The 17,903-nt window shown below is 50.7% G+C and overlaps 1 protein-coding gene across 2 annotated transcripts in view; it reads left to right on the top strand.

Moving 5' to 3' along the window:
- The window catches only part of Spsb1 (splA/ryanodine receptor domain and SOCS box containing 1), a 69,452-nt gene that overhangs the window by 43,494 nt on the left and 8,055 nt on the right, over nucleotides 1-17,903 (top strand). For both annotated transcript variants that reach the window (XM_036177325.1, XM_036177326.1), the window contains exon 2: nucleotides 8,522-9,364. In XM_036177325.1, coding sequence (XP_036033218.1) covers nucleotides 8,671-9,364 — 694 coding nt within the window. In that variant the 5' untranslated portion in view covers nucleotides 8,522-8,670. The remainder of the gene's footprint in view (nucleotides 1-8,521; nucleotides 9,365-17,903) is intronic.

Genomic DNA, 17,903 nt, shown 5'->3' with positions numbered 1-17,903 from the left:
CTGTGGCCCCGCTGCTTGTGCACACCCTGAGTGTTCCCACCACCTAACCCATCCTACGGCCTGTGTTCAGAAGGCTGGAGGAAGCAGAGAGCCCCATCAGCAGCCCCCCTCCCCAGCCCCCCGGGGGCAGGCGGTCAGACAGTGTCCCGGCCAGCCTGCAGAGGCTGCACTGTACTATAATAACAGGCTATTCTGCCCCAGGCATGTTGCTCTTGCAAAACCCTGGGCTGCAACCACTGATGTGTGAGGCAGGGAGGCCACAGGAGGGAGGGAGCCTATTTGATCTTCAGGTGAAAGGAGGCTTTATAAATAGGTCACCTTGTTCCACATCCTGAATTTCATTCTTTCTCCATCTTGTGTGAAAACAATGGTTTTACTGTTCTGGGGTCAGAGGTACTGAGGGTGAACCAAGCTTCAGGGGGTGGGCGTGTGTCTGCTTACTCCCTGGTGGCCCTCCTCTGTCCGCTCCCATCCACCACCACCCCCCAGTCACCTTGGCAGTGCCTCCTACAGAGAGGCTCGTTTTTGAGTAGAGGTGGCACTCTTGAGCCAAGTGTCGAAAGCACTTTAGGGAAAGGTGAGGTCTGAAGGGTTGTACCATTCCCCGAAGGGACATGATAGGGTTCCTGGTCAATGCTGGCAAGGTCAGAAATCCTGACGGAGCCAAGTGCTGAAAGTTGTCCTCTTGGGTGTCCCTCTCCTTGTTCTTCTTCCTCTTCCTCCTCTCTAGAGTTGGTCTGTTGAGGCCAGAGCGGCCGTGGATTTTATGAAACAGCCATATGAGGCCCATGACAGGGGCAGGACTTGCGTAGAGCCCACCTGGCTGAGTTGTAGGATAAATGAGTTGTGTTGGGGCAGTGACTGTAGACAGAGTAAGGTGAATTTTGTAAGCTGCACTCTGGAGAATCGATTGCAAAGACAATAGTTTTCTTTGGGACGGCCCCAGAGCCTCACCAGTTCTTAGCCTTGACTCTGCTGTCCTGTCAATCATGGACCTCAAAGTGCCTAAAATGAACATGCCTTGTCTTTCCTAGCACTGCACCCCAGGGTGGCTACTGTAAAATATGTGGTGTTTATTCTTCTGGGTATTTCTCTATGCCCGCAAACAAACACCATGCGTGGAGAGACTATTTAAATTTGTTCTTTTGGAGATGGGCACACACGCTACGTGTGTCTGCTTTGGAGTAACCTCATGGTCCATTTTTGTGGCCTCTCCCAAGCTGCCTCATTTCCAGGGCTGCTCAGCCTGTCACATTGCCTGGTATGGGTGAAATGGACCTTAAGCTGTGTGAAATGTCTCTGAGGACTTTTGTTTTTGTTTTTTTTTTGTTGTTGTTGTTGTTTTGTTTTGTTTTGAGACAAAGTTTCTTTGTGTAGCTTTGGAGCCTTTTCTGGATCTCACTCTAGACCAGGCTGGCCTCAAACTCACAGAGATCCACCTGCCTCTGCCTCCAGAGTGTTGGGATTAAAGGTGTGCGCCACCACCTCCCGGCTGTCTGAGGACTCTTATGTATAGGCCTGGTTTGGGGGGAAGGGTCTCACAGATGAGACTCCCCAAAGAGCATTAGACAACTGGTTGGAGGCATGCCACACCACACAACCCCTGCTGAGAAGGCTGTCCTGTTTGGGACAGACGTTCATCACACCAGCTGATAATTTCCTGCCAAGCTCTTCTGTCCTCCATGATGTCTTGGATAACACAAGGGGCCCTTGACTAAGAGAACAGAAGGCTGCCCATGGGAAGCCTTGGCTTCTGGAAGTTCATATCTCGTTAGCGCCAAGTCGTGCATTGGAAAGTCTACTACAGATGGTACTTTTGGTGGGCTCCTGGTGTCCCGGGCCACCTGATCTTACGGCAGCTGCTGGGGAGGCTGGATTGAAAGCTTTTGCTTCTAACCGGTGTTGCCTGTCACACTGAACCTGAACTGAGCAATGACCCCAACTCTGTGTGGCAGAAGTGGGGGAGGGGTGGGAGTTCTCCTTAGAGGAAGGCGGAAGAAGTGAAAACCACAGGTTTAGTGTGGTCTAGTGGATGCAGACTCCCCACCCCCACCCCTCAGCTGCTGCACCTCTGATCTGGTTCACGCTAATGTAAAGAAGTATAGAATCAGACAGGTGGGGTGTGTGTGTGTGTGTGTGTGTGTGTGTGTAGGTGTGTGCATGTAAACTGGCCTCTGTGTGTATAAACTGGCAAGTATGAGTGTGCATGTTTGTGTGTGTGTGTGTGTGTGTGTGTGTGTGTGTGTGTGTGAGAGAGAGAGAGAGAGAGAGACAGACAGACAGACAGACAGACAGACAGATGTGGCCTGTCAGAGTTAAGGATCAACTCACAGGACCAGTACCTAGCATGAAAATGTCTTTGTTCTTGCTTGCCTTGGTCCTGACTCTGCTTCTGTGTATCAGTTCCCTTCTGTGCGTCTCTACCCACCCCACCCTCCAGCCAGAGAGGAAGGTCCCAGCACGTGCTTGGCTTTGATATTGGGGATAAAGTCTCCACCATTCCCAGGCTGTGACCAGTACTATGCCTAGTGGAGCATGGGTTGAGCCGGGGTATGAGGAGCAGAAAGGTCAGAACTGTGGAAAGACTGAGGTCCCCCAGGACATCCCACCCATACATAGACTTGGGGGCTACCCCAGGCCCATAACCTCCTCTTCAGTGTGCTTAAATTCAGCCCCACATCCCTAACGAGAGAGCAAGTAGCATTGGGGAGGAGGGGCGTAGCTGGGACCTGTGAAGCTGCTCACATGGCATTTCCTGAGTAATTAACCAGGTAGCTTTTCTATCACACAGCCCCTGCCCCTGGTCTTGACTCTAGAACAAGAACTCAGACTCCGGAGGAAAGATGGCTCTCTTTTGTGACTCACAGAGCCTCAGTCTATTGTGCAATGAGTATGCTTTCTCTCATAAGCAGCCTGCCCTCCCTTTGATGGTGATTTTTCCCTGCTGTCCTTGGTTGACCTTTAATCTGATTTTACCTGGAGACAGACATTGCTGGGGGAAGAACTGGCATGTTCCCTGCTGCCCAATAAGAGTACCAGATCTGTAGTTAGAGCGCTCCCCCCCACCTCTCTCACACACATTCACACACACACAGATATGCACTTATGTACATCTGTGTACACAATTTCTTGGCTGGGATAGTTGTCCTGCCTCCTGGGAGCTATGATGGGGGTAACGACATTGTATGTCTCCTCCTCATCTCTCTGAGGAGTGCCCCTGGTCCTTGGGAATTACCAACACTGTAGTTTATGACAGCTGGGGGTGCAGTCCTGGGGACTGAGCACAGTGGGATGTGTCCATTGTTTGGGGTGGCCAGGACAGGAGCCTTGGTAGGGTAAGAGAGGTGCTAATTAGGACTTTGTTTGGGGGTTGACTAGCCATGAAGGGTGGCCAGCAGGTGCTGTGTGGAGGGACATGGTAGTGAATACCAGAGTTTACATTCTGAGCATGAGAACTGCTAAGGGACCCCAGTAGGAGCCACCAGCTTCCAGCTTCCGTCCTGCTCCTCAGCCTCACTGACCACTGACATCACCACACTCAGTGGTGCCCATGTGTGTACATGCCTGTCTATGCAGGCATCCATGGATGCTGTGGCTGGTGGAGCATGGTGATGGCAGTCCAGCCCTGTCAGCTCTCCGCTGTCTAGTTTCAGCCTACAGGGAAACACAAACCCACTACTTCCCACCCTCCTGGGTTTAGCGTCTCCTGGGTAGGGATGAGGGCTGAGTCCTCCCACCACTTAGAGCTTTGCCGTCTGCTCCCTTGGTAACCTTTGGACCCCATGAAGCCTGGGCCTCTGCTTTGTTTCTATAACAGTAGGAAACGGGGGAGACCTAGCGCCAATACCTGTTCTGTCCCCCACTTCCTACCAATAGTCCCCACTGCTGGACTCCTTCCGGCTCAGTGAAACCTGTCTTGTCTGTTGTTAGCCACCGCTGTGCAGACCCACCCATGTTCCTGTCCCTCAGCACCCATAGATGGCACACCCACCCCATCCTGAGCTCCATGTCCAGGTATTTTGGGGAGCAGGTCAGCAGTTTTTCACAGCTTTATAAGAGGGGTCAGTTGGCAAACTGTGGCCATGGGCTAAATCCAGCTCTCTGTTTTCTTAAAAGTTTTTTGGGATGTAGACACACCCATTTATTTACACACTGTCTGAAAAGCCTAAAATACTTACTATCTGACCATTCACAAAACAAGTTCGCTGACCTCCGCTTAGTAGAGCCCCTCACCTTGGTCTTCTGTAGGATGGCATCTCAGTGCCTGGGTCACGGCCAGAGGCCATGCTCATCTGTTGAGCCAGGGGTGGTAACCAGGAAGATCAGCTCACAGTGATCTTTGTCCAGTGAATGAGCACATTCTAGAACATCAAAAGGAATATGCCAGTTGTGCCAGGCCCTCTCTAGGACATTGTCTCCATTGAATTTCGGAAAAGCATGTGACACACAGATGACACTCATGTTATAGATGAGCAAATAGGAAACTTGGAAAAACCAAGGGGGGATCGTAGTTGGTATATACAAGGTACAGTCGTCCTGAGTGAGTTTGGGAGCCTTGGAGACAGGCCTGGGGACACACCCTTCAGGCCACAGCCCAGGTTAAGGTGAGAATGGAAGGGTACATCTGCATGGAAGTGTTTTTAAAAATGATTTTCTTAAAAATTATGTGTATGTGAACTGGGCAATGGTGGCGCACACCTTTAATCCCAGCACTCGGGAGGCAGAGGCAGGCAGATCTCTGTGAGTTCAAGACCAGCCTGGGCTACAGAGTGAGTTCCAGGAAAGGCTCCAAAGCTGCACAAGAGAAACCCTGTCTCAAAAAAAAAAAAAAAAAATATGTATATGTGTGTGGGGTGGGGAATGTGCACATGAATGCAAGTCCCCATGGAGGCCAAAGGTACCAGGTTTCCTGGAGCTGGCACTACAGTCAGTGTGAACACCTGGCATGGGCTCTGGGAGTGGAACTTGGGTCCTCTGCAAGAGGAGGATGTACTTTGAACCTTTGAGCTGTCTTTCTAGCTCCCTGCACGGGCGATTTTAAAGTGGATGAAGGGAGGGAAGCTGGATGGCCTTGGCACCTTTACATAGGCTAGGAGGTGGCTAGCTATGGACAATAGGACAGTGTCATCTTCAGCCAACAACCTGGACACACAGGAAAGATGAGTCAAGAGTGACTCTAGGATTGCCATAGCTACTGAGCACTCAGAAGGTGACTCAGATGATGGGATGGTGACACATGTACGAGAGAGGGCTTGGACCATGTCCTCTAGCCTGCCCTTATGAGAGAATCATTTCACAATACTGTGGATACTTTAACTTGTGCTAACCCTCTCTCCAGCTCCTCCTTCCCACACCCACCATTCACAGCCATTCCGTGCCTGAGGCTCTCACCTTCCTCCAACTCAGGACAGTGTGGGTGTTAGTGGATTCACTAGACCCTATGCAGGCCATTGGTAACATCTCAGAACTAGAAGAGTGTTTGGGACTGTCCTGGACAGATACTGGACGCTCTGCTCTCAGGTCATTTTTTTTTTATTGTTCTTTCTAAGGCTACCAAGAGATCCATTGTCATATTTGCTTTGGCCTTCACAAAGCTTCGTTCAGTGGAGATAGAATGGGAGCCATAATCTAGCTTGAGGACTGGCAGGCTGTGGGCTGGCCTGTTTTTATACATAAAGTTTTATTGGAATGCAGCCATGAACATCAGTTCGCTTGCCTTTCATGGGTGATTTATTTATTTATTTATTTATCTATCTATCTTTGGTTTTTCGAGACAGGATTTCTCTGTGTAGCACTGGAGCCTGTCCTGGAACTCAATCTGTAGCCCAGACTGGCCTTGAACTCACAGAGATCCGCCTGCCTCTGCTGGGATTAAAGGTGTGCGCCACTACCGCCCGGCATTCATGGGTACTTTTGTGCTATGACGGTGAAGTGGAATCTGTAGTCTGGTCCACAAAGCCCAATTAGCATGGAGCCTTTGCACAGAAAATGTGCTGGTTTCTGGTGGTTTCGTCTGATTTCTGCCTGCTGTGATAAAACACTCTGACCAGAAGCCACTTAGGTGAGTAAAGGTTTATTCCAGCTCTGTCACTGAGGGAAGTCAGGGTAGCAACTCAAGGAGCTTGAAGCAAAACCATAGATGAATGATTGAGCCAGCAACGTGAAGCCCTGGGTCCAAACAATAAGTTTTTAAAAGGGCGAGTGAGGGAGTTTAGTGGTAGAGTTCTTGCCTAGCATGTACACAGCTTTAGGGTTTGTTGTTGTTTGTTTTGTTTTGTTTTTTTGAGATAGGGTTTCTCTGTTTAGCCCTGGCTGTCCTGGAACTTGTTTTGTAGACCAGGCTGGCCTCGAACTCACAGAGATCCACCTGCCCTTGCTTCCCAAGTGCTGGGATCAAAGGCGTGCACCCCCATGCTCAACTACAAAGCTTTAGGTTTAATCCCCAGTATCACAAAGAAAGATAAGAGAAACTAGGATTATTGTACCTAGACATCCAGAAATAGGGTCACAGTATCCACAAGGCTTTGCAGAACCAGCGCGGTCCTCAGCTGCAGTGGGACACTTCAGAACTATGCAGATTTGGGCACAACAGACCTACCTTGTCTGTAGAGATGCCTGTGTCCTTGGGATTGGGGGCTGGGTGGAGGGCATGCCATGTGCTTTCTCTGGTACCGAGAAGGAAGGTATGAGCTGACCAAAGGATAAGGGCATTGGGCACATGCTCCCACCTAGATCCTTCCCCTGGGACTGAACCTCCAGAAGACCTTTCCACACAGAAGACATCATTTTCATGGTGGTCTTTTCCCAGCCAAGAGGACAGTAGCTTACGTTGGTCCCATTACGTTGTACCACCTCCTGGAGCTGTGCTCACTAAAGGGGAGACCATTGCTTCCTAGTCCCCAGCTGTCCCTGAGGCTGGCACTCTGCAGCCTTCTCACACTAGATTCCTTCATGTTCCCTTCATGAGCATGACCCTGTTTCCCAGCAACCCACTCAGTGGCCTCCACCCATCTTCGTTGATGCTCATTCTGTTAGATTGTGTAGCCAGGAGGCTACCTTCCTCATTATCCTGTTGATCATAGGAGCCTGTCTTCAAAGTGGGGAGCTGAAAGTCCCTTCTGGAGTCCAGAAGGGTTTTTGTGGGTTTTTAGATGTATGTGTAGTGTGTGTGTGTGTGTGTGTGTGTGTGTGTGTGTGTGTGTGTGTGTGTGTAGGCTGGAGGATGGCACTGGGTGTCTATTTCACCTCTCCATCATACATGTTGAGGGAAGGACCTTTCACTGAATTTTCTAGTTTAGCTAGTCTGTCTAACCAGCATGCTCTGGAGAGCCCATGTCCACCTCCAGGTGCACAGGGATCATCGGTGGGCTGCCACACACACCCAGCCAGTTTTATGTGGGTTCTGAGGATCTGAACTCGGGCTCATGCTTGTGAGGCAGGCCCCTTTACCCGCTGAGCCATCTTTCCAGCCATCCTTCCAGGTTTGGGTGGCAGAGAACACCTGCTCATGCGGAGTGCAGATGCTTTGCTGTCTTCCCTGATCCAAAGCTGGGCACGGAGGGACAGGTGGGGGGGTGTTGTCAGCCCAACTCTTAGCCTCCTCCGTCTCCTCTTGGTCACCACTGGAGATCAAGTAGACAGGTGTAGTGAGGACTTCCCTCTCTGGTCCCACTTCCCCATCTTCCTTATCAGATCCTGGAGATGGGGAAGCCAGAGAGGGAAGAGGCAGTGTGGGGTTGGGCCTCCCTCCTACCATGCTGTAGCAGGAAGACTCAAGGAGGAACATTGTCTTCTGTGAAGGGTTTCTTCTAACAAAGCAGTTGATTATCTGCAAGTTAGCCCAGAACTACATGTGGGTTAGTGGGTGAGCCTTGCCCCTTCCATGTCCTTCTGAATCCAGGGCCCTTGAGGAAAGCCTTGTTGATGGCCCCAGTCCAGGTAGGGTACAGACCTCTGGGCCTCAGAGCCTGGCTGCGTGTGCATGCAGTTCCTGAGTTGAGCTGCTATCTAGATCAAGATTTCCTCCCTAGGGCGACTTGGTGTCATAACTGTCAGAGGTGACTGCTGAAGAAGAAGAGGGCTGGCTAGGCCCGGTGTCTCCATCTGCCTGTGCTGTGGTTCGGATTCTGCAAACGGAAGCAAAGTGATGTGGGTCCCTTCATTCTGACCTAGGTGTCACTGAGTTGAGGCTTCCTCCAGGGTCTGTGCAGCCAGCTTGGCCTTTTGACTGTAAGACACCCCCAAGAAGCCCAAATGGCATCTCCTATGTCTCAGACTGACCCAGCACACTGAGGGCAGTTCTCAGTTCCCAAGCCCTCCTCTACCTCTCTACACAGACCATGGGGCGGATGGCCCCTTTACCTTTGTGACTGTAGCCACAGGGACGGGGACATTTCATTCTGTGCCAGGGTTGCGTGCTGCTGAGACCTATTGGTGTGTGCAGCTCTGTGTTCCTCTTTAATCTTTCCCCAGCTACTGCACCCCTCTCACCCACTCTCCTGTTTTTCTTTCCATCCATTAGGCAATACGGAATACTTCACAACCTTCGGAGATCGCCTAGCAACCTTCCTCAGGAATTCTGTCTGGCCCTGATTAGAAATCTAGAATCAAGGCCCCAAGATTGATGAGTTTGCCTTGGGAGTCAGTGAAAAGGTGAAACCAAAGGTCAACATGGGTCAGAAGGTCACGGGAGGGATCAAGACTGTGGACATGCGGGACCCCACATACCGACCTCTGAAGCAGGAGCTCCAGGGTCTGGATTATTGCAAGCCCACCCGGCTGGACCTGCTGCTCGACATGCCCCCCGTGTCCTATGATGTCCAGCTGCTCCACTCCTGGAACAATAATGACCGTTCCCTCAATGTCTTCGTGAAGGAAGATGACAAATTGATCTTTCACCGGCATCCGGTGGCCCAGAGCACAGATGCTATAAGGGGCAAAATTGGGTACACACGTGGACTACATGTGTGGCAGATCACATGGGCTATGAGGCAACGAGGCACACATGCTGTGGTGGGGGTGGCAACAGCGGATGCCCCTCTGCACTCTGTTGGGTACACAACCCTCGTAGGGAATAACCACGAGTCCTGGGGCTGGGACTTGGGGCGCAACCGTCTCTACCATGATGGCAAGAACCAGCCAAGTAAAACATACCCAGCCTTTCTGGAGCCAGACGAGACATTCATTGTCCCTGACTCCTTTCTTGTGGCCCTGGACATGGATGATGGGACCCTGAGTTTCATTGTGGATGGACAGTACATGGGAGTGGCTTTTCGGGGACTCAAGGGTAAAAAACTGTATCCTGTAGTGAGCGCCGTCTGGGGCCACTGTGAGATCCGCATGCGCTACTTGAACGGACTTGATCGTAAGTGTCCCCTGCTTTGTCTAAAGCAGCGTTGTCCCCCGCATCCCTAGGGTCCTGGCTAGTTTGTGGAGTTCCTGGATTTAAAATGTCTTTAAGTAGATAGCCCAGTGTTTGTATCCATATAGGCTGTGTGCCTTAGTTAGGGTTTCTATTGATGGGAAGAGACACCATGACCACAGCAACTCTTTTAAAGGAAACATTTAATTGGGGTGGCAGCTTACAGTTTCAGAGGTTCAGCCCATTATCATCATGGTGGGGAGCATGGTGCTGTGCAGGCAGATGTGGTGCTGGAGTGATAGCTGAGAGTTCTACATCTTGAAGAACTGAGACAATGAACGGTATCCTGAGCATAGGAGACCTCAAAGCCCGCCCCCACAGTGACACACTTCCTCCAACAAAGCCACACCTTGGAATAGTGCCACTTTCTATCAAATTATGGAGGCCAAATTCATTCAAACTACCTCATTATTCTTGACCTATACCTGGCTAAATGAGAAATTCTGTCTAGAGCCTGCTGGAATACCTGGCAGTGCTTCGTGAATAGCGGATGGATGGATGGATGGATGGATGGGTGGGTGGGTGGCAGATGAATGAATGAATGAATGAATGAATGAATAGTTCTTTTTATTCTCTGATTGACATGCTTCCAGCCTTTAGCTGTAGTTGACCATATTCTAGCACAGTAGCCGATGTCACCAAGTGGAGCTTTGTAGCCTTGGGGATGCTCCTGGCTTCTTAGATAATGAAAGTCAAGGACCTTTGTCAATTCTGTCCAGATTCTGAGTCTTCGTCTCCTAGAGCATGACACTCCTTTGCACTATAGTCTTGAGAAAGATTTGCTTGGTCTTGGAATGGCGACTCTGCTGAGTCAGCACTGACTCTGCCTGTCCTTTGGGAAAGGGTGTGGCTGTTCTCTGTGCTGAAATGGCTTGCTGCAGCAGCAGTACTATGCTGGTAGCAGGTGCAGGCCCGTGACTGCCCTGCAAGAGTGAAAATGGGAGCTGTGCTCCAAAACCGTGCACCTCATGCCAGGCCCCTTCTCTGGTAGTTCATTTCCTACAGGGGTGTCTCCGGTGGCCTGCGTGTTCCACCTCCAGAAGGAGATGAACCAGAAAGCCCCAACCACCCATAGCTGTTTATAACACTGGCACTCCAAATCCTAGCCCCATAGTCATAGGTATGGCTCTCACTGATGTCGGAGACAGACCTGGACTATCCTATCGCCTCTGACCCTGCAGGATCCCTAAGTCTGCCTCACCCCTCTCTCAAATCAGTCTTGGGAAGACACTGGAATGTGAGAGTAGGCAGATACATGAGGTAACTCCTGAGTTTTCCAGAAGTCTCCTCCTTTTCCTGTCCATGTTCCATCCAGGCTTTGCCTGGACGATGACGAGGAACCCATTGTTGGGTGGAGGCATCTGCAGTTGCAGAGTCCCTGCCTGCTCCATCCCTGTGTAGCCCAACACAAATGGTATGGCACTCCTGGCACATGTGACTGACTGTGCCCCTAGAAGGGAGCTGTCAGGGACTATGGGGTCCAGCCCCTCAATAGTCCCCTCCCAGGGTCCGGGAAGAATCTACAACTAGCTGATAATCTTTGATGAAAAGAAATGAATCTATGTACATGAAACTCCTTAGTTCATACACTTTATTATTCTGTGTCGGTTCTCTCTCTACACAGCTTCTATTCTGCTCTCATGTCTAGCTTCTTTTTTGCCTGGTTTCTCTCTATATTTATCTACTGTCCCCTCTAGGTTCTATCTTAATTCCTAGGTTCTCATGCATCTAGTTCTTTCCCCTATCAGCTCCTCTCCCATCTCTCCTTCTCATCTGTTTTTTCCTCATCTGGCTCTTCCTCATCGCCCATCTCGTCCCTCTAGGACTCTCTTCTAGCCCTTCAGTCTAGTTCTTCCCCATCTCAGTTTGTTCCTCTCAAGTTCTTACCCATCTAGTTCTTCCATTCTCTTTTCTCTTTTCCGTCCTCTGCACTGGAAGTCCCGGTATAAAAAAGGGAGGGTCCGAGTCCAGGCGGTAGTGGTGCCATGCCTTTAATCCCAGCACTGGGGAGGCAGAGCCAGGCAGATCTCTGTGAGTTTGAGGCCAGCCTGGACTACCAAGTGAGTTCCAGGAAAAGGTGCTGCAAAGCTACATGGAGAAACCCTGTCTCGAAAAACCATAAAAAAAAAAAAAAAAAAAGGGAGGGTCCAAGCTAAATTGTGTAAAGCTATTAATGTCCACCTGACCTAGGTGGTGTCCCCTTGTGGAATTTACCTTAAGTCAGGAGACTTGTATATGGGTTGCTATCACTGTTAGTCCTTGAAAGTTGGGCACCCACCTGGGCGGTGTCTCCTTGTGGAATTTAAGTCAGGACACTCGCATGTGGGCTTTATCACTGTTATCTTCAGAAGTTGGGAGCCCACCTGGGCAGTGTTTCCTGTAGTCCTTTGAAAGTGGCTAAGGGAGATATCTGATTCCAGAGAAAGCCTTTCCTGAGGCTGCTCTCCAAACACCTGGAATGTGTATGTCCAGAGAGTGATCAGTCCACACTGTTAGCCCTTCTTAGGGAAAAGTCAATTGGGAAAACTATGAAGGCACACAAGATTTTCATAACAGAAGACAGCTGATATATAACAAGCCAAGTAACACCAAAAACTCCTTGGAATTTGGCTTTCTCTGGAGGAATTCCCTGATTCCTCCAGGTAGTGACTTTGCCATAAGCAGTGAGTTAGTTCTTCTGATATATTCCTGCGGCCAGCAGCACGGAGCCTCCCTGAGGAAGACATCTCAGGCCTGGACCAAGGAACTAGCAGAGCAAGTTCTGCAGGTCTGTTACAGAAATAAGTGGCGTAAGTCCACAACCAAATTTGCAGGGATGGGTGGAGATTGGGACTCCTGGATGCAAGTGTCCTGGTTTAAGTTCTAAGGGAACCCTAGCTCTGGGCCTGCCTCCCTCCACCCTGCAGAGGAGTGGTCAGTAATGCCCCAAGGAGGTTTATGCTCCTTCATTGCAGACTGACAGATGGGAGGATTGTTGGGGCTACTGTTGTCTCCCAGACACCAGATCTGGGCTCCATGAGATTTACCTAGCCATGTCATTTGGGAACAGGCCTGCCAGATTTTGCATGGGTTCCTTGTATCCCATCTCCCATACAGCATACAGATCCATAGCAGTGCAGAGGGGCCTGGGGTGTGTTTGCCCTTGGCAAGCTGTGTATAGCTCACATGGCATTTTCATCAGTGGCATCTTAGAGGCCTAGACACGTGTCCGGTGAACAGATGGTACTCTGCTTAGCTCTGCATCAGGTGGAGAGATAAACTACATGACAAGTGAAGGAAGGAAGGGAGGGAGGGAAGGAGGGAGGAAGGGTTGCTTTGGCTCACAGTCTGAGGGCTACGTCCATCATGTGGGGAAGGTATGAGACAGCTAGTCATATTCCATCCATAGTCAGGAAGCAGAGAGAGATGAATGCCTTTTCTTTTTCCTTCAATCCAGAACTCCAGCCCTACTGGAAAAGTCTAAAGAGATTGGGTGGGAGTGTGAGGATGTGAATAAGCTGTTGGAAACTGACCTCACCCAGACATCTGTCATGGCAGCTAAGATCCAGATAGACTCAGAATGTCACATCAAGTTACTTCTTGGTCAGTGATAAACACTCCGGGCTCTCTCCAGCTTAACTGAGTGCCAGGCAATGCCAAGACCCTTGGCCTCTCATTTCCCATAGCCCTGGCTGTGTGTGGTTGACTTTGGAAGATGCAGATAGGAACACAGATGTGGCTATTTCCTGGGATGCTGAGCATGACATCTAAGGGTGGCATGTTATCATTAGCCCTACTGCCAGGGTAGAGTAGGAAGAGTTGGCATGTGTTCGAGCCATCCATCACCTGCTTACACTGACACCTCAGAGCATTGTTGAGGGGCGACTCATGCCTTACAAGGATCCCTTGACTGATGATAGCACAAGTGGCTGCCATGACAGCTGTCGGGGTAAGAGATAGCTGGGCTTGGGGCAAGAGCTATAGAGGCCGCCATATTCTAGAATGCACACCTCAGTAGATTGTGTCTAAGAAATGAGAAGGCATGTCAAGGATGTGACTCCAGGTGTTTGGCCTGAGCAGGTTGAAGGATAAGGCTGCAGTCAGAAAGATGGGAATGCTGTCGGAGGAACACGTGGGTGGAAGTTAATCCAGCTGGACCTACAAACCTGGAGTTTGAGACACAGGGACTAGCAGGGGAGTTCGTCCGTGTGTAGATGGCATTAAAAGCAGTGGTTCTTGGGTTAGGGGTGTTGCTTAAGGGTAGCAAGCTTGTGTAAGGTCCTGAGTTCAATCCCCAGCACACTTAAAACAACAACAAATGCACCATGACCCTGGATGAGAGTACCCAGAGGGATGGAGAGCCAGGCTTGAGGGCTGACACTGGACTCTGTTAGGAGGAGGCGGCCCAGGAGAAGCAGGCCATGAGTCCAGAGGGTCCCAAGAGATGGTACTGTGTGCCAAGGGAAGAACGAGTTTCAAGAAAGACAAAGTAATGACAGGTCAAGAATGCTGACAGCTGCCTTGGCAACGGGGGGGGGGAGGGGGGTGAGGACCTCGCCAGGAGTCAAGTGGGTGGAGCAGGGTTAAGGCCTGGTGCCTGGTGGAGGAAGAAGGATGCTATACTCATTTCCTGGGGCTGTCGGAACAAATTACCCTGAACCAGGCATTTAAAACAACAGAGATATTCTGTCACAGTTCAGGAGGCCAGATGTCCGAGATGGAGCTGTCAGCAGGGTCAGACCTCGCAGAGGCCCCCACTTCGCAGGGGCTCCGGCCTCGCAGGGGCTCCGGCCTCGCAGGGGCTCCTGGGAGAGTCAGTTCCCTGCCGCCAGCAGGCCTGGCGTTTAGCTTGTAGCTGTCGAGCCCCACCTGCCTCTCTCCATTCCTGGCCAGTTCTCAGTGAGTATCAGCCTCTCCTGCTGGTGCGCTGGCTGCCTCACCACAATGATGGCTTCTCATTCTCCCACATTCAAGCAGTGCTCTGGGAAGACTTGTCACCCTGCCCTGCCGGGACTCCTTCAGAGAGGGCCTCACCATTAAGAAGTGTTCTAGTGCCTCTCTCAGAAATCCTGGCCTCACGAGGACAGCATGTGCTGAGAGTTTGGGGAACAGGGACCAAGAGCACGTGCATCATTTGGAGAGATGTCAGTTGTCCTTCCCCTGGGGACAAGGACAAGGCATTGAGGTTTCATGGCTCCTCTTGTGAGAACTGGTTAATACAAAGAATAAACCCAACGTCTACTTCCACTCAGAACATTCTAGATTCTTCCCATGAGTATTCTCACTGCCAGCTGCTTTTAGGCCAGCCGCAGGTACCATGGGGGTGAGCACCATCATTGAACTGGAGTCCCCTCTGGGTGTGACTTGATCCTTTAAGTCATAGGTAGGGCAAACAACACTTGCCTTTTTTATTTCCCATTTGTGCATATGAATGTGTGCATGGGTGCGTGTGTGGGGGCATGTGCAAGTGGGGGTACATTGCAGGGGTGCATGTGCCCGTGGATGTCTGAGATTGGTGTCAGGAAGCAGCACCCTCAATAGCTTCCTCCTTACTTGTTGAGGCAGGTTTCTCAATCAAACTCAGAGCTCACTGATGTGGCTAGTCTTGCTAGCCAGCTTGCTTGGGGAACCCGTCTCTGTCTTCCAAGGGTGGAATTACAGGCAGATTGCTGCGTCCACTTGGCATTTACTGGGTCCTGGGGATCCAAAGTCTGGTCCTCATATTTGCACGGCAAGTACTTTCTTAAGCCATCTCCCCAGTTCGCACGGTGCTTTTGAAGCATCAGTTGAGTCAGATTTTTCTCAGTACCACAGGAGTCTCAGGTTTGGGGCTCTGGGACTGTGCAGCTGACTAGGCCACTAGGAAGATATTCCTCTTAGAAATACAGAAGTTGGCATGTGGGCTCTTCCAGGTCCTCAACCTTCTGCTCCTGGAAATTGTGTGTTTGACTTCCTGGTGTCTTGCTGCACATTCAGCCCCACCTTATCTGTCATTCATATAAACAATTAAATCAGTAGCCACCACAGCCTCCTGAGATGAGCATAAGTGGCCAGAGGCTCCAGCCAACAGGACAGGTACCCACGCTCAGTGGAACAGCAGTGGACACTTGGGCTATAGATGGAGCAGGGAGCAAGCCTGTAGCTCTTGGCCAGAAGTACTGAAGTGGGAGGGGCTTCCATGGGTCCTAGTAGGTGCCTGATTGAAATTGGAACCATGTCTCTTTGCATAACCCATGCATTCTCATCTCTGCCCAGGCTTTGAAAAGCAGGCAGAGCACAGCTCTGTGTACTGTTTCTTCTACGGGGGGAGGGGTGACCTGTTTGTTCTTGTTCACAGAGTGCCTGGTTCACTCTGATTATATTTTCAGCTCTTAACGCATCACCACAGCCATTAGCTGCCCTTCCTGTAGCTGGTCCTGGAAGGCCCCACAGCCCATGACCATCGCACAGAAGCCCCCCACCTCCACACTGTGTGCCTGCTTTCTGCATGGGCGAATGAGATGCCTACCACATCCCTTCAGAGTCCTTGGTCCTTAGACCTCGGGCTGCCCATCTCTAGGTTGGGCAACAGTCCTCACAGGTCCACAGCACATGCTCCATGCACCATGGTGGCGGTGGTGGCCACAGCCATAGTGTCCATTCTGAGTCATGGGAGCTGGAGCAGGGGCTTGTCCAGTCCTAGCCCTCTGGTTTGGAAACTTTCTTCATGGGTATCTGTGAGTGGCCTGAAACTCACAATGCCAAGGGGTTCCTGGTGGGAATACCGTCTGGGCTGGTGAGGCTCTTGGGCCACATTCCATGATTCCTGGTGCTTCCTCAACAGCCCTCCAGTCTTGGGGAAGCCCCTCTACCCCTCAAGTGGGGCTGAGCCACATCCTCCCGGAAGACTACACTGGACAGCCCCAGGCCCTTTGTCCCAGTGACACCAGATGGTGGCATTCCCAAGCAGAGGGGAGGAAACACAGAGGGTCCCCACTCTGCCATGCAGGAGGGCCACTGTATGGCTGCCAGGTACTGGCCAAAGGCTGCAGTTAAGCCTTCTGGTTTCAGGGTCTAGCTGGCTGTGGATGGATGAAACTCCTTTACTTTCTCTTCCTGGCTCCAGGCTCTGGTGATTGTTCTACGTTGTCTAGGAAAGGGTCTATTGCAAAGCTTCCATTCAAAACCACACTGCTTGGGTTTCTCTCCTGGGAGGCTATGGCTGCAGTTTTGTGTGTGTGTGTGTGAGAGAGAGAGAGACAGAGAGAGACAGAGAGACAGAGAGACAGAGATGTGTACATGTGTGAGTGCTGGCACATCCATGCCACCAAATCATACTCAGGCCATCAAGTGTGTGCTGCAAACACTTTTACACATTAAGCCACCCCATCAACTCAGGTTTATTCTGTGGGTGGGGTGTGAGTGTGGGTGGGTGCACATGCACATGTGTGTGAGCGGATGCACATGTATGTGGAGGCCAGAGGGCAGCCTCAGGCGTCATTCCTAGAGTACTTTCCACCTTGCCTCGCACATCTGCCTCCCAGCACTGAGATTCTGCATGTGTGCTGCCATGCCCAACTGTTTTCATGTGCTCTGAGAACTGAACTTGGGTCCTCATTCTTTCATGGCAAGCACCTCTAGACTGAATCACCCCCCACCCCTGGCTCGCTCTCTCTCTCTCACACACACACATGCACACTTTGTTCTTTTCCAGAACAGCTGGTGTAAGGTACAGTTTAGGTACCATATTCTAATTCATCCATCTGAAGCACCCAGTAACTTCACTACAGTCGGCATCAGACCATTCTCCTAACCTCAAAGGATCCTGCACCCATTGACAGTCTCTGCGTTCTCTCAGACATAGAACCCAATCTTCAGAAATGTTTAATGTTATTTATTTGGTGATAGGGTCTGAACCCAGGGCCTTGCACATGCTAATCACATGCCCTACCACTGGGCTACGTCTCCAGCCCTTAAAGGGGTTATTTTTAATGTTTTGAGGCCCATTGGTAAATATTGAAAATTTTAACAGAAGAATGCACTTTAGCATTGTGGAAATGGCTCAGGAAAATGCTTGCCTTGCAGGAATGAGGACCTGAGTTTGACCCCCAGGTGTGATGTATGCACATGTAACCCCAGCACTAGGGAAGCAGAGAACCAGGCAGATGTCTGAGGCTAGCCAGCCAGCCTGGTGAATTTCAGGCCCGTGACTTTGTCTCAGAACAGGCAGCAACATGGTGGATGGTTTTCCTGAGGAATGTCAGCTAAGGTTGTCCTTTGGCTTCCACATTCACATGCATGCATATGTGTCCCCCACCATGTTCATCTGTACACGCATGAGCATGTACACACAAAAGAAGAAGCACACACATTTTTCAAAGGGCCCACTTTTTCAGTGGAGTGAGATTTGGAGGGCAAGTTTTCGTTCTGAGCTTTTTTTTTTTTTTCTTTTTTGGCTCACGATGGAAACTTGCCATCAAGGGGTGGGTGCCGTCTAAGCCACAGTCCATTTGCTTTGCTAACC

The sequence above is a fragment of the Onychomys torridus genome, chromosome 2, assembly GCF_903995425.1.
Source record: "Onychomys torridus chromosome 2, mOncTor1.1, whole genome shotgun sequence".
Classification (NCBI taxonomy): domain Eukaryota; kingdom Metazoa; phylum Chordata; class Mammalia; order Rodentia; family Cricetidae; genus Onychomys; species Onychomys torridus.
Note: the sequence above shows the minus strand (reverse complement) of the source record. Positions and strands in the feature narration are given on the sequence as shown.